The sequence below is a fragment of the Varanus komodoensis genome, unplaced genomic scaffold (genome assembly GCF_004798865.1).
Source record: "Varanus komodoensis strain SLA01 unplaced genomic scaffold, ASM479886v1 scaffold43, whole genome shotgun sequence".
Taxonomy (NCBI): Eukaryota; Metazoa; Chordata; class Lepidosauria; order Squamata; family Varanidae; genus Varanus; species Varanus komodoensis.
In genome coordinates this window covers 6,043,612-6,071,418 of record NW_025335985.1, presented here as the reverse complement: position 1 = coordinate 6,071,418, position 27,807 = coordinate 6,043,612, and the positions used below count along the sequence as shown (strand labels likewise).

Sequence of the window (27,807 nt, the reverse complement as noted above, 5' to 3'; positions counted from 1 at the left end):
AACCGACTTGGCTTGTTGAGGAATAAGTGAGTTAATTCTGTGGCCATGATGGTCAACAGAAATGTCACATCTTGGTTTAGGATGGAAATCAGCCAGAATGATGGCTTCTTCCCCTAGCTTAAGAAGTGCCATCAGTCATGTTTGCTTCCAGGAAGCTGGGATCAACCCCCCTTTTAGGATACCACTGAATAATGCCTCAAGAGATTAACACCATCTCTTGTGAAGCTGTGGCGAAGACTTCACACACTTGGTTCCCTGAACCTTCCATTCTTGGTGTTTCCCCATTTTTAATTTTCTTAATACCTTCTGCCCTTGATTGATATTGGCTCATTTAAATTTGCTTTGGGAGGTGGATTCAGTGGCTTAAGTGCTCCCCCAGTCTAAGGCGTGTCAATTCCCAAAGTGGCTGGAATATTTGAAACATAGAATATTTGAAACATGGAATATTTGAAACATAATATTTTATAATATTAAAAGAAAGATTTAGCCCTGTTTCTGCCGTGTAGCCATTTTTTACTGGCTGTAGTTTTACGTGAACTACATTAACCATTTGGCCCCACTCAGCATGGTACATCTTGTATTTCTCAATGAATACTGTCTCCTGGAAAAAAGTACTTAGAGTAGTCAATAATTTCTATTTCTCTCCCACCTTTCTCAGCTTTCAGAAACAAAGGTCTTCACTGCTTCATCTGTTCCCGCTGAGAACCACGCTGCTCCTGGCCAAAGGTATATGTTCCCCTGCTCCTTCTGTTCTGCATGTGATGCAGCCATTCCCCAAACTAATTCATACTATGTGTATTTGTGTAAAGCAAAGGTGTTGCAAAATACTGTCATTTTAGAAGGAGCATGGAACAGCTCTCACGAAACACAGTCGGTCTTTATACTTGTAGACTAATAGCATCTGCATGTCACAGGAGTGGTATAGCCCCCCCCCCCCCCCGGTATACTGATGTTAATATCTTCTATGGCCTCACTAACAATCTTTTAGTTCCTTCCTCTTCCAGCCCTGCTCATGGGTGGATGGGGCTTGGGACTAGAAAGACGGCAGCTGCAGGAGGACTTGCATCAGGGAATGCCGACGGAAGCCATGGGCAGCGGCCAGAGGCCTGTTTGGAGGCAGGGAACTGCTGGGCATGCAGGTTTAGGAGACGGAGAATGGAATGAAGGTCCTCAAATATCTGTGTCACGCTTGTTCTGCCCAGGCCCAAAAACAAATCTTCATCTAGTTTGCGGCTTTGAGATGCAGCTGGCCACACATTGTGGCTGTAATTCAGATTGAAGTCTCTTCGCTCCTTTCTAAAACCTGAGCCCTGTTCCAGTTTGGCTTACATGGGAGAAACGGGGTCTCTTTTGGATCCTGAGAGGAGCCTTGTTTTCCTTGTTGGTGCCATGAGTTGGTTGTGCCTTACAGCTGTTAGTCCAGGGCAGTGGTGGCGAACGTCTGGCTCGTGTGGCACAGTGGGCACGCAGAGCCCTCTCTGCCGGCACGCGGGCCAAGTCGCCCCAGCAGCGCCCCGGCAGCCGAGCATCGGATAACAGCGCACATGGGGCCCTGCGCCTGCTCGGAAAGGGGTAGCGGCGCCACGCAATGAGGCCACGAGCCACGACTCATTAGCCGCGACTCGTCCAGGCTTTCGCATGGCCAGTCAGTGCGCTGCCAAGGATATATGTGTATATTTGCTTGGACTGGCTGCGAGTTGTTTTTTCTAAACTAAAACCTCAGTGTTCAGGTTTTACTGCAGTGTTGGCACTTTGTGATGAATATGTGGGTTTTGGGTTGCTGTTTGGGCACTCGGTCTCTCAAAGTGTTCTCCCATCACTGGTCTAGGGCATGCCTGGATTGCCGATCCCTTGATCTGTGGGCTCTCTTGACGGGGGCAACGAGGATGGGCCTTGCGAGGGCATCACTCCGTGCCTCCCCTCATAAGCCGAACGCGGGGAGTGGGCAGGAAGGTTGTGGCAAAGGGATGGCCCTTCGATGCAGCCACTTGGGGTGCCCAAACAGGCTCGAGGGATTAAACCATGTTTGACATTGTCCTCCCTGCCGATGACTGGACACTACCTGTTTTCGGGGGCGGGGGCGGGTGGGAGGGCATGATTCAGTTCTTTTTTAATGGCAGTAGTGATTTTTTTTTTTTTTGCTTTTGCTTTTGGCACGAATGTTAGCCTTGGATTTTGTTTCAAATAGTGTAAATTAAATGATGTGCTGGATTAGTTTGTTTTCACCTGAGGTGCTGGATTAGTTTGTTTCATTTCTGTACCTCCCCAGCATCTGAAGCTCCCTGTTGTTCTTCCCCACTCAGCTGACACAGATTTTTTAAAAACTTCTCTCCTTTATCCTCCCTATCTGTACCTTCTGGGTCTTATTCTTCCCCGGCCTGGTCACCATGGTGACCAGGAATTTCACCTGAGTGAATGGTCTGGCTACCTGAGGACGAAGCAGCCCCTCCTGCTCCAGCAGCATTTCTGCGTGCCAGGGAGGAGACCCCCCCCCCCCCCATAGAAGTCTCCTGGGCTGCAGACAGAGGGGGGGGCCCCCCCCCCCCCCCCCCCCCCCCCCCCCCCCGCTGGTAGCTTGTTTTGTTTCTGCGCTGGATTCTGCGCAGAAACACTGGGCAGATCGTGTGCCGGGTATGGTGTGATTTCTGCCTCGGCTGCCTTTGGATTCTGTATTGCGGTTTTATTTTCTGCGTGTCTAACAGACAGAAAGGCCGGAACATTTTTGCTGCCCTCCCACTGCACTTCTCTGTCGACTTTTATTTAATTAATTTCTATACCGCTCCACAGCTCGAAGCTCTCTGGCTTCTATAGGAGGCTGCACCATTTCCTGTACACTCAGCGTGAAGATCAAGAGGGCTGGGAACACATTGCTAGGCTCCAGAACGGTTGAACAGCCTGCTTTTATTGCTAAGAGAGGCTTTTGATGGGTGTCCTTCACCAGCTTGTCTTATGAATGGAATGCACTTTCTGGGGAGTGTGCGCCCGTGCATTGGAGCACACGCACATATACAAAACTCTCCCTTTCGATCTGTCTCTGTGGAAAGACCATTTGGAACACAGTAATGCTTATGAACAGGGATGCCTAGATTCCTTGTTCAACTTTCTTTCACGACTGTTATTTGCTGGTGCCCGCTCTTCTCCTTTGCCCGGTCTCTGTGGCCATTCATTCCTTAAGTGCTTCCCTGCATTGCATAGCCAAAGCTCCCCTTTTCTAATAAATCTGAACATTTGAAAAGGAGAATTTTGGAAGAACACATGCTCGTGCAGAAGCATCGGGCTGATTGCTTGATTGCATTACTTGTTTCTTCCATATTGTGTAATCTCAGGGACTGGAGCTTCCCTCCCAAAGCTAGAGTGATATGCTTTTCATATGCCAGAGCAATAGGATTGTTGAGGAACTGCCAATATTTTAGCTTGTCACCAGTCAAGTTTGCAAAAACGGTTTCCAACCAGGTGGATAAAATTTAGTATATCAAATTGGATTTTTTAAAATTTAAATCAGTTTTTTTAAGTTTAAATTGGATTTTTTAAATAAAATGCTTTTTGAGGATAAATCTATCCAAAGGTAGTTTTCTGTTTGAGATATGTTATAGTCCAAAGGTTATTCATCATGAAATAAGAATTAGTTTTTAATTTTGTAGCATGAGGCTGTATATTTACACAATGTTTAGATTATTTGGTAAATGAATTCCAGAGCTTCCTGTAAGATTATTGGGCATTTTTACTGTCTAGAATATATTATCACAGATGCTTGGTTTTACAGCTCTCAACACTCAGTTTGTGTCTGTAGAGATCACATGCCTCTTCACAGCAAAAATGTCATAAAATAAACATACAGAATTGAGAAGAATTGCAAATCTGTGTACACAGAATCAATCCTTCACCTCTTAAGTGCTAAGTTTCCAAAAAATCTATGAATGGAGGAGTGGAATAGATCTGCGCAGGAAGCGAAGTGTGAGCAGGGAGGGGCAAGCAGGAGAAATGAAAGTGAGCAGAGTCCTGCACAGTTCTGTGGCTCATTTTGCATATAAACTGAGGTATATCATATTATTCTTTCCCTGGTGGAGAAAACCTATAATGGCAGCAAGCCGTAAAACAGACCCAGTTTGGGAATATTTTAATGACGTTCCCCTACCTACAGGTAAGGCAGGCAGGCAGGCAGATGCTATAAACCCCTCATCCAGGACTAGTGATTTACATCAAATCTGCCCTATTTCCAACTTGGGTTGATATAAGTGCTCAAAATAATTAAATTGGAATCTACTTGGGTCATATTTTTATTTGCTAGACAGATTGCCTGCCTTGCTTGTCAAACTAAGCAAGGTGGAATAGTGGGACCTTGGAATGTTATATAATCTCTTTAGAGTGTATGAAAAGAAACTTGGAGAAGCCCTGGTCAGGGAGGCCTCCTGTTTCGGCATCCCGTCCTGCAGCATTGGACTGGAATTCCAGGATGTTCTTACAGTCCGCCCAACTCTGACATGTGCGCAGTAGCCTTTCTGGTAAGTTCTGACATCCTCTCCTCGATTCTCTCTCCCGTAGCATTGACCTGGTGACGCTGCTTCAGAAGCCCGTGACGTCTAGTCAGGAAGCAGAGGCAAACTCCTTCGAAACTCCGCAACAGCAAGGTTTCGGTCAGGCTTTGGTCTTCACGAATTCCCAGCACAACTCGCAGCTGGCCTTGGGAACAAGCAGCACGAGCCCCGGGAACTCCTGTTCTCCTCAGAGCCTGGTAAAGTTCCCCTCAGAGCTATTACAATGTCATGCTCTCCTCCCCACTGGACGCCAGCCGCCTTTTCTCATTATTTGCAGGCGTGCCATTAAATGGGCGTGAAGTCTGTCCCCGTGCAGAGGCGTCTTTGCGCTTGCAGTTTTGCTTGGGGAGCTTATCGGTGACCTGCCCCATCAGTGGCTGAAGGGACCCGCTTGTTTTGATTCTGCAGACGAGAGCAGAGAGCCCCTTGCTCATAATAATCCCATAAGGTTGTGTTCGTGAAGGGCCAAGCAGTTACGGGACAGAGGACTGTGATGTATTTTTTCCCAAGCACATATCTGACAGCTGCATGTAGAAATCAACTATTCCTGAGTCTTCTGGTCCTGTAAAGAGTGCTTTGCTAGTGCGAGAAGGCATCAAGTTCCCCTGTATAAGCATCTTTTCCGGTTTATCCTCTCCTCTTTGTGATATGTTTACTATGCTACTACTGCTGCTGCACCATTGATAGATACTGCCTCAACTCATCTGCCCCCAAGGCATTTGCAAAGCAAATTTTGACATGAAAGAAGGGAGGGAAAGAGCAGCAGGTTAAGAATATGGTCCCGTGTGGTCACATGTGCTTAGGTTTAGTTTCTGTAGGTTTAAATCAGTTTTTGTGGGAAAGGCAGGCCATTCTAATTTTAATTTTATGTTGTGAGCCGCCCGGAGGCTTCGGCGAATGGGGCGGCATAGAAATGTTTTAATAGTAATAATAAATTCTAGGGTCTTAGGGTGACTTAGCAACCTGCTTATATTTTCCTTAGTGGTGCTTTTACAGTAAATAAGAAAGAGAGGCTACAAGACTGCTTGGGAATGTCAGCGGGTGTAAAAGGCCCGAGTCTTCGTCTGGGCTAGGCGGTTGGACTATATAACGCCACCTCTGCCCCATTCTGCTGCTTGCCGGTGCCTTTAAAGGCCAGTTCCAAAGTGCTTTGCCCAGTCTTTTAATGCTTGAAATAGTTTGGGTCCTGGTTATTTGAGGGAATGCCTACCCCCATGTAGACCTGCCTGCGCATTAGGATCGATGATGGCAGACTTGAGACTCACCATTGTGGTCTGTGAGGTTGGTGGGTACCAGAGAGAGGTGGGCCCCTGCTGTGTGGATGTTCCCTCAAGGGATCTATTTTGTTGAATCTGTCTGATCATGTTTTTAAGACATTTTAAGAGCTAACGTCTTTTCTTTGCCTTCCTATAGAGATGCTGCTTTTCTCATAAGTTTATTTTAAATTGGTTTAAAACTCCATTTATAAGGTCATTTATTTTATTTAAAACTTTTATAAATCATTCTTTAACAAATGCACTCATAATAGTGTACGACCCTTTAAAACAACAGAAAACATAATACCATTAACACCCACAATAATGAAAAAGTTTGAGTATAATAACCAACAGTATCAGGCAAATCGTGATGATAACATGCAAGACAGTAAGCAGCTAATCCCCTGCAAGTCAATCATTTGACTAAAAACCAGTATAAAATTGAAAGCTCCTAATCACAATTAAAATAAATAAAAAGGGGTTGACCTGTCGCCAAAATGTGTAGCGGATTGGTGCCAGGTGCACCTCCCCAAAGAGCTGGCTCCATCGGTGGAGTTCCAAAGCCAAGGAGGACCTTCCTCTTGTGGCCACCTTCCCTTCTTCTTCTAAAGGTGGTGTACGGAGAAGGACTTCTGTAGATGATCTTAGGGTCTGGGTAGGTTGTATACAGGAGGAGGCGTTCCTTTAGATAGCCAGGCCCTGAGCCAAAATTGGGGCTTTATATATCAATGTGAGTACTTTAACATGGGCCCAGACTTCAACTGGTAACCAGTGTAGTTGGACATGGACAGGAATTGTTGCCCCAGGCTCAAAGGATGCACCTGGTGGAAGGTTTGCAGCACCCAGACCAGCGCCTGAAAAGCAGAAGCTGCCTTGTGTCATCTGGATGATCATGTAAGGCTGGAGTGAACTTGTCATTGGAAATCTATCGGTAGCCTCCCAACACAGTTGGATCTTTATCACTTTTAATTTAAATTTGTTTTGTGAGTTATCAAGATACTCCTAGATACCCGTATTTTATCACTGACTAAGGAGGACTTAAATGTTCTGTTTATTGGATACTGTAATATAAAACATAATAACTGTATACAATGTATGTGCAATCTGGTCAGCCATGTGCTTTCCCCCCCTTCCGTCTGTGTAGTCCTCAGTCCTGTGTTCGGGATTTGGAGAGCTTGGTTCTGCAAAATTGGCCAACTCCACTGGATCTCCGATTTTAGAGCAGCTGAAACCTCCAGCTTTGGGCCAGTTCACCTCACAGAGTTCTCTCAGTACAAGCTCCTCCGTTGCCACAACCACGGCATCATCCTGGGACGTAAAACCTTCCGTTTCACAATCTTCTGTCCTCAGTCAGTTTGGTAAGTGTTCAGTGAACCTGTCATTGAAACAGGTGAAAGTTAAGGGTGGGGGACCCTTTGTGGAGACTGGTGAGGAGTGATCACCGTGGCAGAGGCGGCCCCACGTGTGTTCCCGGAAGAACGCAGGACGGTGATCCTAGGTCACCTCTCGTTCCTGAGGCTGCCCCCGCATCCCCTTCTGGGGCCTCATGGCCTCCACGGCACCTCAGTTTGTCGTCAGCCCTACCCATGAAGCTGGGCTTTTCCTTGACTTGGTCTTTTCTCCAAGCTGAGAATTGAATTGTCGGAAATGGAGAGGTGGGGGGACGTCGCGTGTGGCTGCATTGCCATGTCCTGATCATTGGCTTCCTCCTGCAGCTGCGCAGGAGGGGGGCACGTGGAGGGTCTGCCCCAGGAGAATATTAGGAATGCAGCGGACTCCTCCAAGCTCTTGGGGTGCCCTGGTAGACAGAGCTGGTGATCCCCCTCAGGTCATGGATTGGTGTGGGCCATCGACTTGGTCGCACACAAGCCCCTTCTCCAGTCCCATCAGAGCTGCTCTCCCCCTTGGTCTGCTGGGGAGCCGTGATCGATGAAGCAGCCTGGATGTTGGCTTGAGGGCAGATGGCCCTGAGCAGAGATAACGGAACGTGTGGCAGAGTTCTTGATCAGGCCTTTCGTGTGGATGCACAGGTGTCCATCGCGCCCTTGGTAGCCATTCGGCCGAGCTCTTCTGGGTGTTTGGGGGTCTGTTAACACTCCCCAGCAAATGGAGCCCTGGCCCCCTCACGACCCACGGTGACCTTTGGTGCTTCCCTTTTTGGACAGAGCTCTTGCCTTGGCGGTGGGCTTGACGGTGTTCTCACCTGAACGCTAATCCCACCTGGCAGCGGCACGTGCCGTTTTGGGTGGACCACCTCCGATTCCTGTGGCCACGTGACAGGTTCAGGCGCTTGCTGTGGGCTGACTGACCAAGTGCGTTCCCAGTCCTTGCCCCCTTGACCAGTAAAAGCTTGCCAGAAGGGAGCAGCTGCCTGGGTCCAGGGAGTGGCAGGCACACCCCTGCTTGAGGCACCGGCTCCTGCTGTGCTCGGGGTGGCTGCAGTGCGACCAGCCCTGGGCCAGGGGCATTTGCACGCCCCCTTTGAGGCACGGCCCCTGCCAGGGCTGCGAGGGAGCAAGGGCAGGCCTGTTGGTGAGCTGGACCGGGTCAGCCCTGGCTGCCCGCTGGGTGGCCCTTGTCGGGCAAGGAGCAGGGGAGTGCAGCCCTCTTTCTCATCAGCCCCTGGATCCTCCAGAATCAGCTGCACAGGATGGGTATTGGAGGCAGTGCTTCTGGTCCTACCTGTGGGATCAGTTTCAGAGATCTCTCTGGAGACCAGACAGACACCAGCACCACGCAGGTTTGGCGCTTGCTGGAAACATCCCACTTCTGGGAAGCCTTCCTCGCCGACCAGCCATGGTTTTAATGTTACCTTGCTTTTAATGTTTGCTTTTAATCCTTTTATTTGTAGTATATCAATTGTGTCAATAAATTCTCTGGGCGATGGACCTTCTGGCTGTACAAGACCGTGCTTAAAACCAGCGGCCACAACGGTTGACTCTCTCGTTCCATTTCCTTATGTCTAGACTTCAAATCTCAGCCTGAACCGTCCCCAGTTCTGAGTCAGCTGACACAGCGGCAGCAGCAGACGACGACGACGACCGTGGCAGCCCCTGCCCCTCCTCCCGGACTGGAGTCCTTTTCTCCACAAAAGGTGCGGGAGTCAACACTGGTAGAAAACTCGGTGGCTCCCAGCAAAATGCTGCCCCTCCCCAGATTGTCTCCAGAGAGCCAGCCAGGACTGGCCCATCAGGCCCAGCAGAAGCAGATGAAGCCGCCGAAACGGAGGATACCCCCAGCTTCGAAGGTGAGGGACACTGAAGGGCCCGCCGGTGGCAGGGGTGCCTCTGAGAGACTGATGACCTGCATTTCGGTGGAGATTGTCAGGCAGGGGAAAGAGCTTTTTCAGGATTATCTTCCTTCCGAACAATGAATTGACATGGGAAATACAGGAAGAGTGGCTTGCAATAACTGTTTTGGGGAAAGCCAGCAGTAGGCGGAAAGGCTGCCTTTAAATCTTTGCGATTTTAACACGCCAGAACCAAAATAAACGAGCGTGCCCTTAACTGGTACCCGAAGTTATATATGCCTCAGGTGAACTCTGATTTTACACGGGCGTGCAGTATAGGGACTTGGGCTGGGATCTTGTTGTAAAGACCGAAGGTATCCGTGGTGCTGCTTCTTTCTCCGCTTCCTGTGGAGGGTAAGGTGCGTGTGAATGTGGGCACTGTGTACTCCACGGTGTTCTCCGGGCAAATCTGGGGATTCCCAGGATACCCAGAAGATCACAATGTGATCTTGGGGTTGCAGTGGGCAGCTCAATGAAAAAGCCAGTGCAGGGTGTGGGTTCTGTGAAAAAGGCACGCAGCAGTTTAGGAATGATTAGGAAAGAAGCTGGAAATAAAACTTGGTGCAACTCCTTGGATTAGCTTGGGGAAAAAGGCGAGTTAGAAGAGAGATGATTGAGGTGTACAGAATTATGCATCGTATGGAAGAAGTGGATAGAAACATTTTCCTCCCTCTCCTGTAATACCAGATTCCAGAGGGGACGTCCCATGAAATGGAGCGGCAGGAGATACAGGACGGACCGTAGGAAGGGATTATTCACACTGCCCCTAATTGAACTACTGCATTCAGTTCCACAAGACCTAGTGGCGGGCACCAGGCTGGATAGCATCAGAAGGGGACGGGGCAGATTCATGGAGGGTGAATCAAGGGTGCCAAGCCCAAAGACGATGCTGCCTCCAGGAGGAGAGGCATTGTGCCAGGAATTTGGGCGGGGGGGGGTGTTGCTGTGCTCATATCCTGCTCGTGAGACCCTGTGAGCAGCTGGTTCACTCTGGAAAGCACGCGCTGGACTGGGTGGGTCTGATCCAGCACGGCTCTTTTTATTTTTCCAGGGTGATCATACAGCAAACTTGCACCGTGGCTTAAAGTTTTGTTTGGAAGAATCTCTGCGACTGCCACCATGGAACTTACTCGACTGGCAGCAAAGAAACGACCTTTTTTCAAATTTAAGCCCTCCTCGTAGCTGTAGTCCAGTCACTTCCTGCTTCACATGTTCCATTTTTTTAACATTCCCAGCGCATAGCGTAGGTTCAGAAAACCTAATACAGCCCAGTACCGGAAGAGTACGCCGTCCCTGCATGAAGCACCTGCTCTTTTTGAGCTCCTGTTTGACTCCCCGCTCTGAGTGCCCCCAGATGGATTAGAGAGGTTTTTCTGCCCTGGGGACCCTCATGTGGTAAACTTCTTTTTTCTTTTAGAGGTTTTGACAAGTGTTGTTACGGCAACCTTATGAAGGAACATCCTCCAGAACGCCCTGCCTTTGACTTCTCTGCGTGGCTCTTGTAAACTAAAGGCTGTGGCTTGGTGTGTGGGATTGATCCACCTCACAGTGGCCTTCATTCTCCTCTTCTGACTTGAACGCTCTGGCATTATCGTCGTCTCCAGTGGCTCTTGCTGAAGTAGCCATTTCAATTCATTGCTGCTTTCTGCCAGTATCAGGGTGCCATCTGCAAATCACAAATTGTTGATGCATCATCTGCCAATTTTTATTCCTTCTTTTCTGACCTTAGTCCAGCTTTCCTTGTGCTATTTTCTGCATACAGAGGGAACAAGAAGGAAGATCAATTGTGCCCTTGTCTGACTCCTTCGCCGCTAGGAAACCGTTATCTTTCTCCATATTCTGTCTTAACAGTAGCTTCTCATCTGTGATACAGGGTGCCCGTCAGGATGAGCAAGTGCTGAAGCACACCTGCTTCTTTCGGAATCATCTGTAGCTTTTCTCGAGCCACACAGTCAAATGCTTTCCTGAAGTCTATAAAGCACAGGCAGATCTTCTTGGGATGTCATTTGGTGTACTCAAGTAGGCAGTGTGTACTTGTGATAGGATTTTGAATACCTCTCCCTTTTTGAGGTCCAGGCATTTCTTTCTCCAAACAGGGTAAATTTCTTCATTGCAACCCCTTGAGCTTCACTCTGCTTGCAAAGGTCATCAGTGCAACAGACCAGTGGTTGCTGCTGCCCTTCTGCATCTCAATTCTTGGGCGAAGGAATGTTTTGGATGATCGGCGAGCCTGTGGTTTTTCCTATATTTGTTGGCATTATCTTGTGACGATTTGGACTGATTCAGCCTCTGCAGCTTGGAGTAGATCCGTTGGTACCCTGCCTGCTCTGGACACTTCCTTCCTTCCAGGTGCTTTCACTGCAGCTTCCACTTTTCCTTCTCATATTGCAGGCTCTTTCACATAGGATTCCTTCTTGAAGGAGTCTGTTGTGTTTCGACCTCTTCTGTATGTTCTTTCCTCTTCCTTTTTGATTTTTTCCTGGTCAGATAGTCTGTTCTCCTGTTGGACTTTCCGCATTCCGAATCCATGTTTGAATTTCCCTTCTGATTTCTTGGATCTTCTGGAAGAAGTCTGTTGGTTTTCATCTGTTAGTATTTCCTTCTGTTTCTTCACATTGACATTCTAATAGTTGTTTTTGTCTCTATGTGACAGTCACTGAAAAGTTGCAATCAGGATTCCAACCATTTTCTGCCACCTTTTGCTTCTGCCTCTTGGCTGTCCTTAGTCACCCTAAGTGTTACTTCTGCCCTCCTTCTAGGTTTCTCCCCTTTTTGCTACATGATTTTTCCATTGCATTCTGACTTAATGATACTCCTGATTTCAGCCCACGGCTGCTGTGGCTCAGGGTCAGTCAAACTGAGCGATGCAAACCTGCATGTGGATTTTAAATTCCTCAGGAATGTTATTGGAGTTGCATTTGGGCAGGATGCGTCTGTTATCTTTTTCAACTTTGCTCTGATTTTTGAAGTTAAAAAAATTCATGGTCACTATCACACTCTGCTCCTGATCTTGTTTTGGCAGTGAGAATGGAGTTTTTCAATCTCCTACTTCTACTTGCGTGGACGATTCACTTTCTATGTTGGCCTTCTGTGGAAGCTCCTATGTACAGGTGTCTGGTCAATTGCCTGAAGTATGTATTTATAATCGGCAGATTGCTGGCTTCACAGAATTCTATGAGTCGCTCTCCTACTTTATTTCTGACTCCTGATCCAAATCCTTCCACACGGTTGGATTCTGCCTTGCTTCCTGCTTTTGCCTTCCCTCACCTGTGACGATCAGCATGCCTTGCTTTGGTGTGTTACCAATTTCCTGTTGATGCTTTCGATTTTTCCTGCAGCATCTGTTGTAGTGTAGACTTGCGTGACGGCTATGCTGGTAAGTGTTCCAAGAATTCCGATTACTCTGACCTGGCTGGACATTGTTTTATAGCCCCTCACTGCTTGCGCTACACCTTCGCCTTGATGTTAGAGCCACTCCATTTCTTCCGAATTGTTCACTTCCCAGGTAAGACACTTTGTGTCTGCCTGACTGAAAATCCCCATTTGAGACCACTTCAGCTTGTTATTCGCAAGTACTGCAATGTCTGACCATTCTATTTGCTTCTTTACAGTGTCTAGCTTGCCTCGATTCATACTTTATTTATTTATTTAAAAATATTTATTTATTTTGTATGCCACCCCCCATGCAGGGCATCTCAGGATGGCTCACAATCAATACATTAAAAGTATCAATAAAATCACATACGTTAAAACAATTCAAGCAATAGAAGCACTAAAACGTGACTGTTATATTAAGACTAGTTTTTAAAATACCAGTTAAATAAAACGTTTTTGACGTGGCGCCAAGTAGAGTATAATACTTCTGCTGTTCCAGCTGTATGTATGGCGCAGTGTCGGACTTTCCTTTCACCTCTGTGCATGTCGGACGCTGGACTTCTTCTCAGCTTTGATCTCGTTGTGCGGTTTGCAACACGGCTATTCGCACTCGCCCTGTGGTCTTGCCCAGTAGCTAGTCGCGTGCCTTCTGACCCAGGAGTTTTAACTTCTGGCACTCTCTCTCGATCCGTTTTGAATTGTTTCATTGTATGGCTTTCAAGAGAAGAAATACTCGGAAGCAGTTCACTTTTGCAGTACTAATTAGAATTAGCTTGCGCGCCACGTCCATTGTCTGGGTCTCTGTCAGTGTCGCTTTCAACTATCGATGTTCCCCAGTAGCTGCCCATCAGACTCTTCCGTGCCCTCTTCACTCTTCGAGTTGGCCAAAGCCAAAAGCCACTCTTCGAATCTGTCAGTCCTGAACAGAGTGGATCCACCTTAGTCTGTTGTCTCTGCCTTGCCCGTTCTGCCCCGGGTGCCCCTGCTGAGTGACCAGGCCAGTGAGAGAGTTTGGCCTCCTGGCGGGCACCGTGGCTTTTGGCTTCTTCAGCACTCATAGACCCCCGCAATGTTGTAAGCCGCCCCGAGGCCTCGGCAAGGGGCGGCATAGAACTGTTTTAATAAATAAATAAATAAAATAAAAAGATGCACACCTCAGAGGAGCAAGGCGAGCTAATGAGTAATGCGTGCCAGAATTCTGTCTGTGAGCTTTTGCTGTTATTTTCTAAGTGCTGCTTTATGTTCTGTTCCTAGGGAAGTTCATAGATTGAATTTGAATTGTTAGATGCTTATTTTCTGTCAACCATTTTGGAGGCCGTGATTTACAGATAAAATGTTTGTGTCTTAAGGAGAAGGTAAAGGATTGTGCCTGTCGCTTGACGAAAGAACATGGGAATGAGCCTTCAGGTCACAGCACATTCTCTTCCTCCTCAGATTCCATCTTCGGCTGTGGAGATGCCTGGATCGGCAGATGTGTCGGGGTTAAATGTGCAATTTGGCGCCCTGGAGTTCGGGTTGGAGCCTTCACTGTCAGAGTTCGGATCTCCGCCAAGCTATGAGAACACCAGCCAGACACCCAACAGCATCATGTACCCAACGCCTGTAAAGTATGTACCTTTTTCTCTCCAGCCCCCTGGAACTAGACACCTCCATCTTCAGGCATCTTCCACAACACAAAATTAAACTTGGCAAGGGGTATTCTTGGCAATAAAAGAATCCTGGGAGTAGAATATTTAGAGCAAAGCAGCTTACTCCTTGTTGCCCGGAAAGTGCTACCCAGAAAATCAGCATGGAAGGAGGGTCAGATCCGTGTGAATATCCGTAGCTTTCCGAACAACTCACTCCCTGATTATGTTAGTTCTGAAGGCTGTCTCTGGGTTTGAATTCATCTGGCACCAGTGACTAGTCAACAGCAGCAGAGCCAGGACTGCCTTTGCTTCATGATGAAGCTTCTCTTGGGAGCTGCCTCCCAGGAGGGGACTGGTGCTTTGCCAAAATAAGCTTCAGTCACTGAAAATGAAAATATATTTCCATTCTAGCTATTTAGCACTTTTGTGTACTGTGTGTTACGGAGTACTTTGGCTAGGACTGAACAATCAGCCAACAGTCCAAATGCATCCCTGCAGCTGGTATTTTTCTGCCCAGCAGAGTTGTGATGTAAAGGAGGATGCAGCAGAGGGACATGCCCCTGAATGTGGGAAAGGCACAGCATGTTGCTGTTTGAGCAGGCACACGTGCGCCATCTTTCTCTCTGCACTGCTTCAAAGTCTGGCATGTGTGTTCACTGAAGATATTCTTAACGTACTGAAAAGTCATCCCTGCAAAACGGTGTGTTGTGCAAGGTACTCTGATGGAGCTGATTCGTGCATTAAGGAAGTGCCTTGACTGGAATTGCAGAACAGGAAAATTAAGTCATCTAGAAAAGCCCTGCTCTTCAGGGTCTGAGGTCCAGTCGACCAGAGACAAGCTGTGGCTGGCCATATGTTCGATCAATATTTTAATATGTATTGATTGGATGTTATTGTTTGTATTTTATTGGATTTTCAGCCGGCGTGGAATAGTTAATAGTTAATTTAGTTAATTTATTTTGTTCTGATTGATGTTGTAAACCGTCCAGAGACGGAAGTAATGAACGGCATACAAATTTTATAAGAAAGTCAGTCAGTCAGTCAGTCTGTGGAGAACCCTACAAAGCAAGACATGGAAACCGCGGCCCTCCCGGCTGGCTGGCTGCTTCCTCTGCTCACTGCTGCCTGTGTACGAGGACATTCTGTTTCACTGTCTTGGCCAATACACTCTGAATAGTAAGACCTACTCCTTTGAGGACGTTCTGAGTCAGAGCTTACTCAGGGATTTGCAATCACAGGCGTTGCACAACATATGACTTAGTTTCCTTTGCCAGTAAATTTGACTTGGACAGATCCATATTTTATGGGATTCTAATATTCTAAGGGGATAGAGTCATGGGAAACAATCAGTGTCAGTCCACTCCTGGGTCTCTTGAAATGTTTGACTTAGCCCTTGAGCAGCACCGAAACGTTATGGTAAGACGCCTTCGTCCCGGTGTTGTGGGGTGGTCCGGTGGGGCCCTTTCCTTTGAATTGCTCGCTCTAATCTTGTGCATCCGTTTCAAAATAAGCTTTGTTGGGAGCAGGGTGATACCTGAATCAGCACTGACCATGACGATAAATGACTTTTACTTTTTTCAGTGATCCTTTGAATACCTCTTTGCCAATGTCCAATACAGTACAGGAGTCCACCTACACCACCCCCGCCATCACCTCTGCCAGCCTGAGCTGCTCTTCCCAGAGCACCAGTCCTGTCACAACCGCTTCCTCCTATGACCAGGCCTCTGTGCATGGCAGGCTCACACACCAGGGCTGCGTGCCGCCCTCAGAATCCGCCCCAGCTGTCGTCACAGTGAGTACCTGGCTTCGCGGGGCAGCGGGAGCGTAAAAGCCACTGTGCCAGAGCTTGTTGCTGTGCTGGGAGCAGTGATCACGGCCATATGGGGTACTTTGCTGTACGTATTGGTATATTCTCTGTCAAGAACGGGATGATTCATTCACGGGGGTGTCCTGAGCGGGAGACAGTTCAGCATATACCGACTGCTACGTTGCTTACTGAGTCCAACACGCGTTCGTTAACTTCAGGGATTCAAACGGCTGGAACTTATGGCCCTACCTGATTGGAAGTGGGAGGCGGAGAGAATGTTTGGGAAGCAGTGGGCAGTGGTGACCCGACTGAGAGAAGCGAGGCAGATACATGTTCCGTGTGTGTGGACCACGGGGCTCGTGCTGAAGCGGGATGCATCCTGCAAGGCCAGAAAGGCTGTCGCCCTTGCTTGAATGTACCTGCCTTTATTGAGAGCATAGGAGGGCCATGCTGGATCCTCAGCGGACCACCTAGCCCAGCATGCTGCCCACACAGTGACCACGGAGCCTCGTGCGGAGAGACCCAAGTGAATCCTACAGTTCAGTGGTGTGCTGTGTGGTGAAGCCAGTCCTTTCCACCGTCCGTCTCATGGGATGACCCTGCTGGGGTTCCGCCAGGAGGAGAGAAGGGGAAAGGTGTCTCCCTGCAGGCTGCTTCTGCATCAGCCATTACTCCGGACGCCCCTAAGCCAGTCAGTCCCACCGGTTGCAACCTCTCTTCGTAGGGGAGTTGCGGCAGCCTTTTTATCCGTTTGGTTGCCCTTTCTTCAGCTTTTCTTGCTTCACGGCATGAAATGGTTGCGTCATAGAAACAGAGCAAGTCAGAAGGGGCCTCCTGGGTCACCTAGTCTGACCCCCGGCTCCAGCCAGCTCTGCTCACAACATGCCCACCGTGTGCACGTCCAGCCTGTCCTTGAACACCCGCACCGATGGGGCTTCAACCACCTCCCATGGAAGCCCATTCCACACCCTCGGGGTCCCGACTGTCAGGAAGTGCTTCAGACTGAACCCTGGTTCCCTGAGATTGGCTCCTTGGAGTGCGCCCTGCCCTGCCCTGCCCTGCCCTGCCCTCCTCTGCAGGGAAAAACAGGTCCCTGCCTACCTTGGTGAAGGTCATGTAGGGGACCCTGTGGGCAGCTGCTTTGCCATCCTATGAACAGAGTTGGAGTGGATGTACCATTGGTCTGATCCAGCAGGCCTTTTCTTATGTTCTTACGTACCCTCAATGTGTGCCACAGAGTGTGTGTTTTCAGTTAGCATAATATTTCCCTTAATGTGCATCCCTTATGTTTGAACATTAAGGGAAATATTATGCTAACTGACAACTGCAGGCAGCGCAGTGGTTCAAACCATAGTATTCCTGGGTGTGAGCAGGAGTTAAATGAGCTGCATTGATTTCCATTACTGCTGCATTGGCCAAGGCTGCATTGGGATAGTTTTGAGGGGCGTCTTGGTAAATGTACCACAACTGCTTTGTTATTTTAATTTAAGCTTTTGTGGCGCTGAGTCACTAAATTTCTCCTTTGATTTTCAGAATGGACACAGCAGTATTCGAACACAACCAACCCTGGACAGTAAGTTCATAAAACCTTATGGAACAATATGGAATTAGGGCTTTTACTTTCTGTGCTTTTTGTATCTGTGTGCGTGCTGGGGGTTGTACTGCCGCTTCTTGCAGGCCTAGTAATGTCACGGCCAGAGATTGCCAACATATACCAAAAGTGTGCTTCCCCTTGACGTTGCCTTACCTGTGTTGAGTGCGGTCCAAGCGTTTGGCCAGTGTCCTGTTCCCTTTGTGCTCTGGTCAGTTCCTGCGTTAGTCCCGCCTTTAGCAGGACTGGCTTGGCCACAAACATTTCGTCGGAAACCCTTTTTGATTCTTCATTAGGAACCCCTGAGCCAGTTCTGGAGTTAATGTAGCTGGCGTGCTAGTTGTTCGACTGTACGATGGTATCGAAGTTTGATAGCTAAATAGAAATGGAGTGAATTAGCCACGACTCTCAGCTGCTTGGTCTGTTGCTGTCTCGTTTGGCCCAGGTTGTTCAGACAGGATTGATAGCACGTCACTGGCTTCATATTTGTTGAAGGTCCCATGTACAATTCCTGGCATCTCTGGGCAGGTGGGGAAAACTCCTCCCTGAAACAGTGGGAACGGTGGCTAGTCGGTGTCGGCAGCACTGGGTTAAATGGGCTGATGGTCAGACCCCATAAAACACAGCCTCCCGTGTTCCTCAATACACCTTACTGACCTGGGAAGCCGCCGTGTTCCATGGGTCCGTTGAGCCCAGTTTTTCCCAGTTCTGCTTCTCATATCCTTCTAAGCCTCAGATGCTCATGTTAGTGCCATTGGGCTTTCCAGAAACTCTGTCCAATTTTCCATGCTAGTTAGCTGTTTAAAACACATGACTTCGGATTGGAAGGATGCCGGTTTTGCAGTGATGAGAATCGAGAAAGCAACGCCCCTTTCAGTTTCCGGCTGAACAGCCCTTTGCGTAAAAGTCTCTACTCGCCCCTTGCCTGGGAAGAGCCACTTTGGGATGGAGCAGGACGGTCAGAGAAGAGAATCTGTTTCTTCTAGCGCAGTTGTGCTGCCTGACGCCTCTTTCTGATCTGCCTTGCTCCTTCCAGCGGCTGCTTCTTTCTGTTCAATTCACCGCCGCTCAGACGGCTTGTCGAACTGCTTGGGGAAGGGATTCCTGCTGGAGCAAGCAGCTGACCCCACAAATGCAGCGAAGGACTGTGACGTTCACTTTCCAAGCACGTACCTGAAGCGGTTTGCTGTGGAAGTCCCAGTCCTTTCTGCGAGCCTGCAGTGGGGCTGCACATGTGCATTTGGCTCCGGTGAAAGATGGCTGGCACACTGTGCCAGCACCCAGAAACGGCCATTTTGATGCCGCCCCTGCGCCTGGGATGGAAAATACGCCAGTTCTTTGTTTCCAGTTGGGCACCTCAGAATTTTCTAGGTGTGTTGCAGGGGCGGGGGGGTTGCAGGGGTAATTGGGCAGGCCAGGCAAGGGAGGAAATGCCAGGAGGATGACGGAGCCTCTGTTCTCATGAAGGAGAATGCTGCCCGTTAAGGAGGTAGGGCTTTCAGAGGAAGTAATTACCAGGGTGGACAATTGGTCTTGGAGAATTAGCATCTTGGACATCCACAGTCCGTGAATGGTTTTCTTTTTGCATCTGTTAGTGCAGCTCTCGTTTATCTTAGCTTTCATTTTTGTGAGACTTCCAGATTTCTGGGTATAATCAAATTCTTTATGAGTTACCTTGTGTCATAACAACATGGATTTATCTATCAAATCCATTAGTATCGGTGCCTTGACACCAATAGAAGCAAAATGCACAATTGTCGTATATGTGTTGGAGAACGGCAGTGTTGCACCTGCAGATTCTTAGACTCATGGAATGGTAGAGTTGGAAGGGGCCAGGGGGCTCAGTGCAGGAGTCCAAGCTAACCATTCCTGTCAGGTGGCTGCCCAGCTGCCTCTTCTCCCAGGCAGACTAGTTTCTAATGCAGGGGATACCCAGAACACTATCTTGCCACATCGGTTTGAGGTGAAGTTGAAGTCCAGGGGCCGCTGAAGTAGCTCAGTTCTCACTGACGTCTGGGAAGGCGTTGTTGCTTGTTCTGTGCAGACAGATCTGTCTGGGCTGTTCTTGGAGTTCCACTAACTTGCTTGCCGTAATGGAGGAAACCCTCAGCCGGCTGTTGGGCCACTGGCAGCAAGCCTGCCCGGGTCTCCAAAGGCGGCCTCTCCTTTGCCTGCAGAGCTCCTGGCAGAGTTGCCCACTGCTGGAATTACACAGCCATAGTTGCTAGGAAACGAGGTGCTGAGGGAGGGAACCTGGTGTGATGTCGATGTTAAAAGCGTACATCACCCTCACATCTTGCCTGGCAGCTGGCAAAAGCAGAAGCACTGGGTCATATCCCACGTTAGAAGGACTCAGTGAAATGAGTTGGGCTTATGTTAGACTAACGCTCGGGACAACCATGGTGTCCACGGAGAATCAGTGGGCAAAGTTGAAAAGCTGAGTGGCCTTGCATGTCAGCCCGGGGCAGAAAGCCACGTTTCAGATGGACCTTGAGCAGACAGGAGATCCACTCGCTGCAGCCGGACAGGCCGGGAGCCGTTGCTGGTTGGTGCCATTCCCTGGTGAGCCCGCGCCAGGAACCGTGCAGGGCCGTCGATGCTTCTGTAGCTCCTTGCAGCCATAGCTGGTTGTGTGTGTTTTCCCCTCCTCCTCCCCCCCTCCTCCTCCCCCCTCTCTCTTTTAACACAACGCACCATCCTGTGCACCGCCCCAGGTGTGCTGTGCAGGCCCTCTCTGAACAGCTTCTTTCCAACCTTGCAGCTGCTTCGTCAGTTCCAGCATCTCAGACAGAGCCCTCTCCTCCGTCGCTCCCCACCAAAGGCTCCTCCTTGCCTAGCACCACGGCCGCCACTGCTTTGCTTCTGCCTTCAGCACCCCCACACACTGCAGCGCTCCCGAGCTTGCCCCAGCCAAATGACCTGGCTGGCAGCTCACTCTCCCAGCTAAGCAGGTACAGCAGGAAGGCTGGGGTGACTGGGAGGAGGGGTGTTGTGGGTGGGGGGGGCAAGCAGCTAGTTCCACGCTGTTCCCTTAACCTGCAGGAGGCCCTCTGGGTTAGTTACTTACGTGACTCATCCCACCGCTGTCGAACATTTGCGCCAGATGGCCAAGAACTGCCCCGCCCCCAGTTGGCTTGGTGCTGGGAGCCCAGTGGGAAGGGAGGCCCCTGAGATGCTGGAGCACTGGGGCTGTGTGGTCTTGGGGACTGGGCAGCCCTTTGGTGGTGTGGGCTGGTCCAGTCGAGCGCCAGTGGACAGTGTCCGCCTGCAGCTCCGGCCTCGAGGATGCAGGACAAGCCCACAGGCTGAGCTGCAGTGGTTTTCCTGAAACGGGGAGCTCCTTCAGCCCAGCTCACGATGTGCCTCCCAGCCGACTAGACTGGCTTTCGTAGTGCTGGCGGAGACCAGAAATGGCCGTTGTTAATGAGATGCTCAGGAGTGAGCGGATTGTATGATGCTGAACTCTCGCGTTTGTTCTCTTCCAAGTTCCCTCTCGAACCATCCGACCAGCCTTTCGTCTGCCTCAGCTCTGGCTTCACCCACGTCTCACACGGTGAGTCTCCTGCACGTCTTGAGAGCTGTGAGCTGAAATATCCAGGCTTTCCCTCACGCGGAAAAAGCGTGCGGTTTCTTGTTGACCTGGCCCTCCTCTCAGAGTGCGCATAACTCGGTGTTGCTTGTCTTGTGCTAAAAGAATTCACTGCCCAAGTCACCGTGTTGCACCTTTTGGTGGAACTTAGTGAAGGTGAAGTTTCACCTGCAGTTAAACGGGGAAACGGCGGGCCCTCCGGGGAGGAGATTCTGCAAATTTATTTAACACTTTTATAAACCGTCACAACAGCCACATGGCTCTCTGGATGGTTTACACAGTAAATGCATCAACAAAGCATAAAAGCGACTTAAACAATTCAATAATAAAACAACAAGACCAATAAAACATCAATAGCACAGCAGGAGCACAGCCAAGTTGATTTACATTAATAGACTGGGCACATCTTGAAAGTAACAATTGAAATATTAAAATCCATTAATTACAAATAACAGCCAAAAAGTAAAATTGTGTTAAAATTAAAACCACTGACATTTCAAAGACTCTGAAATGTCTTGGACTGGTGCCAAGAGGTATACAAAGAAGGTGCCTGGAGCACATCTCTGGGGAGCTGGTTTCACAGACGGGGCGCCACAACTGAGAAGGCCCTGCCCTGGATAGCGACCTTCCTAGCTTCCTTTAAAGGCAGCTCCCAGAGCAGGACCTCTGATGAGGACCTCAGGATCTGGGTAAGCCCTGTATCGATGGAGGTGCTCTTCTAGATGCAGCGGTACCTCGGCTCACGAACGCCTTGGTTCACGACCAAATCGGGTTGCGAACAAAAATTTCATGAAATTTTGACTTGGGTCACGAACTCCGCTTTGGGTGGCAACCAAGGTCGCAGCCATCTCCCCCCCCCGGGGGGCGGGGGGGGATGGCCGCGATCGTGCTGGTTGTGGGGGGGGAGAGGGCCGAGATTGCGCCCGTCTTTCCTGCAGGAGCGCGCCTGTGCCTGGGTTTCTTTGAGAAGCACCACCCCAATGAACAGCGTGTTGAATCTGATGAACGATAGCGTGGTCTCTCATTTCCGGAGGGTTATGCGGCGCAGGAAGAAACAAGAGACTATAGGCAGATTTTCCACCAAAACTGACCCTGCAGCTAAGAGACAAAGGAGAGAGGAAACCCCTGAAAGAGATCCCCCCAGTGTCCTTATGGAGGGGGTCTCTCCCTCAAAACAATCCCCCCCCCAGGTTAGCCTTCTCCACTGTAGTGTACAGGACTTTGTTACTTTGTTGTTCTTTGTCACTTTGTTTCAAAATTTCTGATTAAAAAAAAATGGTTACAGAACAGGTTAACCTTCTTTACATTGAACCTTATGGGGAAATTTGACTTGGCTCACGACCAGTTCGGGTCACGACCAGAGTCCTGGAACGGATTGAGTTCGTGAGCCGAGGCACCGCTGTATTCAGGTCCTAAACCATTTAGGGCCTTATACATGAAGATGAATACCTGAACCTCAGTTGGTAGCCATTGCAGTGCAGGACTGGGGTTATATGTTTGCCGCTGCCAGTCCCTGTCTGCAGCCTTGCTGCTCTATTTTGCGGCGGTTGAAGCTTCCAGACCATTTTCCGGGGCATGCTTAGGCCAAGATAATTCAGCGGTGAATGGTGCCGTGGAGGGGACATCCGAGACCGAGACGGGGTGTCACCGGGAAACGGAGCCTGTTGCACAGATTTGATTCTAGCGACAGCTGGCAGAACCCACGTTCTCTGCTTTGTTACCTAGAGCAAGACAGGAAACGCTGGGCAGTAATGTACATCGCACAGTGATCTTTTGCACTGGACGTCCCTGTAATTGTATCGCTACTTAAACATTCTTCCACACACTAGCCCAACTGATCAGTGCCAAATTCTCCATGAGAAGTAAATGAAAAGAACTCTTTAATTGCTTCATTCCGTGGGAGCATTTTTGTAACAGCAGATAATTGGGAGAATGAGAACAGCCTCTTGCCATGTGATTCCCTAGGCAAATTCGCCTTGAATTGCTCCCCCCCCCCCCGCATTGCTGCTGGAACTTGGGGGTTTTGATTTCAGAGCGTTTCCTGCAGAGGATCCAGGACCTTGGACTGGTGTCCATGCAAGGCCTCCTCCAAGACAGGCCTCAGTGTGGTTCCCGGCTGTTCCCTCGCTCGCTGCTTAACCGCCGTCCTTTGTGTGTCGGTTTCCTTTTCAGCTCGCCACCTCCGAAGCCTCTGCCGTGCTCCTGCCTCCCACGACCTTCTCCGTCACTTCGACCTTGGCCACGAGCTCTCCGGTTTCCAGCATGGCCAGCACTACCCACAGCCTGGGCCTGAACGTGACCAGCGTGTCCCTCCAAGCTCCCACCGCACGGGCGGCTCCCTTGGTGTCTTCAGGTTCGCAATATTAGCAAGATGGCATGGATGTAGCCAGAGAGGACTTCGGCCTGCAGGTCTGCCCACCGGGCACCTCTCATCCAGCTGCAGCCGCACTGAGAAGTCCTGTGCCTTTTCCAAAGGACTTTTTAGCTTGCTTTGCACAGTGGCCTGTGAAATAAAATGCCTGCCTTTTTAATGTGTGGGAATACTTCATGGGGAAAACCCTCTCCCTGGCGCTTAACTTATTCCCTTAAAAAAAAAACTAAACTAAACTCTCCCTCCCAGTGGTGAGAAACTGGAATGGTCACCAGATCCATCTGCTCTTCTCCGCTCTCCGTGATAAAACACTCCCAAAAATTTGAAAATCTGTGTGCTATCATGGAAGCAGTATTATGGGTGAAAAAATAACCGAAGTTGTGTGATACAACTTTTCTTAATTGTCTTAGGGAAAAGGGTCTGACTATATCCCGCTACCTACCAGATAAGGAGTTCTGTTTTTATTCTGGAAGGTTTGGATCCCGGTGGGTGTTGGGATGGGACGCAGGGACTTAATTGCTCTGGGCTGAAGCGAAAAGCAGCAGGGAAGGCAGCTTTCCTCTGTGTGTGTGTGTGTGGGATCTATAAACTGCACCCAGTAGTCCCAGTCGGGACTCCTTGGCAGGTGAGGAAGCCCTCAGGTGGTGAGTCTGCAGGGAGAGGGGAGGTAAAGCGCTCGCTTTGCGTGCGTCATTAACCCTTGCCTGTCCCTGGGAGAATGGATGACAGGATGGGAAGGGGCCTTCTCTGCCCAGGATCTCTCAGAGAAGACATTTCCAGGCTGGGCGGACTCCTGATCTGACCCAGCAACTGAGGATTGTGAAGAGACGGGTTCCGAACACTTTGCATGCTGGCTGGAGTCCACCTCCCCTTAAATATTTATTTATTTGGAACTTCGGCATACTGCCCATCGCAAACGTCTCAATAGACTGCGGTGCTTGCTGGTGCTCACTGCGAATGTTCAAGCCACGGTGGGCGGTCGCCACTGCCGATGGTGGCATGGCTTCCGGGAGGGCAGAGTCCGTGCTTGGTGGGCCACGGCACCAGCCCAGGTTGCTCCAAGGTGACCCAGCGTGGTGAGCCAGGGCCGCCGCTCGTGCTGGCTTGGCTGTCCAACTGCCAGCGCTGCGAACTCCCCAGCCAGCTGAAGTTCTCTCAGCTGAACGATCCGAAGTCCAAAGAGGGCACCATGGAGTCAGTATAGTTTAGTTATACTTAAAAATTAAAGGTTTTAGAGTGCTTTCTGAAAGCATCATTGCTGTGATTACCCAGTGGTTAACCCCAGCTTTGAAATACATTCCTGGAGAAGTCTGGCATGACTTCTAGAAGATGGCCAGGCCTGTCTCCAAAGACACTGTGGCTGGTCTGCCTGCCTTCACCAGCCTAGTATTCCCTCATCTGCAGTTCTCTCCATCCCCAGACCGGTTTGGTCAGGTGGGTCTAAATGATCACATTAGATAATAAATGAGGCCTGTAAGGGCTGAATCCCACGGCCTTCTGGTTGAGTACCACAAGAGGCCTGCCACGTTGGGATATAATATGCAGGCAGGTTGCTCCCGAGTTTGGTGGGAGGGTTTGGAGGGCGCTTGGATGCGGAAAGGGCACAGGTAGTACAGCTTCGTCAGACAAAGCCTAGCATGGTTGCCTGTTCTGTCTGTACTTCACCGTGTGTGTGGTCTTGAGCTTTCCTCAGCATAAATGAGTTCTCAGCTGAAAATAGTCACCTCCGTTTGATCTTATTGTTTGCAGTTAAGCTTAGTGAAACATGCGGGGGTGTGACTCTGTCAGTAAACGGAGTTATTCTCCGAAATATTGTTCCTTTCTACTCGTCATTTTATGGCACAAAACCAGACTCTCCCTTTTAGCAGCAAAATTAATCAGAACTTCAGCATTTGGGGCTTGTTAAGGAATAAGAGGGAAAGAGCTGTGTGTGACCAGCTTAGCTAAGAGGTGGTGAGGAGAGGTCCCGGGGCATCACGAGGAGGCTCACAGGTTCTTCCCCCTGAGAAAACTGGAAAGCTAAACTCGGGAAGAAAACAGACCTCAGTTCGTCTCGTGTCACGTCCACTGATCTTCGAAATGCGGTGCACAATTCTTTTCCCAGAGGGAGACAAAAACGAGAAGTAGAGAAGATGCGAGTGAGGAGCAGCTAATGTAGAAGAAGTCAGCGCAGAAAGTACGAGACTGCTGCAGTCCAGGAGGAACATCTGTTTTGCCCAAAGGCTATGCGTGGCTTAAGCGGTTGGGTAGTGGCAGGGCGAGCGCCTGAGGCCGCTGTCGTTGGAGCAGAAGACATCAATGGGAGGACTTGAGGCAGAAGCACAAGGGGAAAATAAGGGACTGGGTGGCAGACAGGGGAAGCCAAGGTGGCCTCCTGCGCTCGTCCGTTCTAGTCGCAGATCACTTGCCCGGAGCGCCGTTGCCCGAGCGGAGGCCGCTTTGGTTGCTTGGAGCCTTGCGCGTCGTCTTTGCTTTCTCTCTCTCTCTCTCTCTCTCTCCTGTTTTCAGTGACTTGTGTGTAAGGCCGTTTTCTTTTGGTTCCACAGGGAAAGCTCCTCCCAACCTGCCGCAAGGTGTGCCGCCCCTGTTGCATAACCAGTATATTGTGGGACCCGGAGGACTCCTGCCAGCCTACCCAGTAAGCGGTTTCCTTGTGCCTCGCCCAGCCGACCTGGTTCCCAGCGCCGCGCCAGAGGCGTGGGTGGGGATCTCTGGGCCAGACTGTATAGCATGGGCGGCCGGCCCGCTCAGGCCTTTTGGCTCGCTGCCCAATTCGGTATGTGGCACCTGTATTTCATGTACATTTGTGCCCACCCTGAACCTTGAAGATAAGGTCTCGTTTAGAGTTTGGAAAGGCCGATCATGGTGTTCCGTTGGCTAGTGACCTGTCCAATTACTTATTATTGCAGGCATAATAATTATGTACGGGGCCCGTCTTTCTCTGTACCTGATTTTTTGTGGGTTTAGTTTCCAACCAAGCATTCCAGCCATAGCAACACCCAGGATTCCTGTTTCATTCCCACAGTCAAAGACTCTCACGTAAAGTTGTTCAAAAATGCTTTAGAAGTAGAAACGTTCTGCTCCGTCGGCCTAGCCGTCTGGTTGTGCATTAAATGTGAACCTGGAAGCAAAGTGGCGCTGGCCTGAGAGGCGCTTTTGATCGGTTCACATTCAGGCGCCTCCTCCTGTCTTGGTTGTGCTTCTAGTTTAACCCAAGGCACTAGTAGCTCTCGTGACCTCCCTGAGCAAGACTGAATTATACCGTTCCGTTCCTGTTCGCAAACTGTATCAACACTATCCTGCTCTGCTGTATTGCTATCATTTCTATGCTGCCAGTAGTTCAAGCTTTTTGGATGGCTCACAGCACTCCACAAAGACACGGACCTGAAATACAGCAAAGCACTGTACAAAATTTTCAGTATAGATAATCTGAAAATAGTTTTAACAGGTAAAACAATTGCAATACAAACCAGCCCTGTTTTGTATCGTAACTTAAATACCCCATCATGCTGTTCGATACTCTCCGCTGTTGGAGTAGCAGAGACAGACCAAGTTGTGCCCTGGGATTCTGTCAACGCAACAGCTTCCTCCTAACTTAAAACTACCTTGAGGGCCTTTGACAACTATTACTGCTTCAGTCCCCTCACCCCTTGCGGAAGTGGCGTTGCTTACTGGCTTTTTCTAAAGATCACAAGAAGGTAAAACCCTGTGGGTCTTCAGCATTACATAAATGGGAAGCATCTATAATTTATGATACTGTTTTTGGATGCACCCCAATAAAATTGTGTGGTCAAAAAAGTGCCTCAGTGTAATATGTGGACAAGCCTAGCTCTGTCTGACAGGGTAGCTGTTTTTACATATCTGTTGTTTAGTAAGAAACTTGTTTAACAAATAGTGGGGATTTAAACACGTATAGCTTCGAATGCAGCCCAGGAGATCACCTAGCTAGGACAATTCTGAGAGGACTATCTTAACTTCTAACAAAACTGTGTTTTGTTTCCTCCTCTGCTCTCTTCAAGCAGATTTACGGTTATGATGATCTTCAAATGCTCCAGTCCAGGCTGCCTGTGGTGAGTTGTTTTTCTGTTGTTGTTTTTCTTAAATGACACTAACTGAGCTGGAATCTATAAATGTACATGGGTATAACTTTAAAGGTTGCACATAAGGTGTCATCCTATTTCCACAGAACTTTGGGATGAAGGTTTCATTTTAAAAATAAGAGCAAGTTTCCAGTCCTCAGCGTGCTGATAGTTTTCACTAAATCCTTGGAAACTGGAGAATGAAGTTGAGGCTTTCACTGGTCGTGGGGTGGGCCGTTCTCATACTGCGTGACTCCAGCTGCATGGTCTGCACATACATGTGTTCC

At 49.3% G+C, this 27,807-nt stretch overlaps 1 protein-coding gene and 1 non-coding gene across 8 annotated transcripts in view; both read left to right on the top strand.

Annotated features, from left to right (window-relative positions):
• Positions 1–27,807, top strand: part of UBAP2 (ubiquitin associated protein 2) — a 115,113-nt gene that overhangs the window by 67,981 nt on the left and 19,325 nt on the right. For 6 of the 7 annotated variants that reach the window (XM_044443832.1, XM_044443837.1, XM_044443834.1 and 3 more), the window contains 12 exons: positions 659–726; positions 4,543–4,732; positions 6,936–7,149; positions 8,758–9,038; positions 13,890–14,062; positions 15,665–15,875; positions 17,424–17,463; positions 20,243–20,432; positions 20,968–21,034; positions 23,243–23,423; positions 25,988–26,079; positions 27,461–27,511. In XM_044443832.1, coding sequence (XP_044299767.1) covers positions 659–726; positions 4,543–4,732; positions 6,936–7,149; positions 8,758–9,038; positions 13,890–14,062; positions 15,665–15,875; positions 17,424–17,463; positions 20,243–20,432; positions 20,968–21,034; positions 23,243–23,423; positions 25,988–26,079; positions 27,461–27,511 — 1,758 coding nt within the window. The remainder of the gene's footprint in view (positions 1–658; positions 727–4,542; positions 4,733–6,935; positions 7,150–8,757; positions 9,039–13,889; positions 14,063–15,664; positions 15,876–17,423; positions 17,464–20,242; positions 20,433–20,967; positions 21,035–23,242; positions 23,424–25,987; positions 26,080–27,460; positions 27,512–27,807) is intronic. The other variant, XM_044443835.1, reaches the window with a different exon arrangement.
• Positions 5,014–5,097, top strand: LOC123030278. The gene has a single exon (XR_006416072.1). It is a non-coding gene; the product is annotated as a small nucleolar RNA SNORD121A (small nucleolar RNA).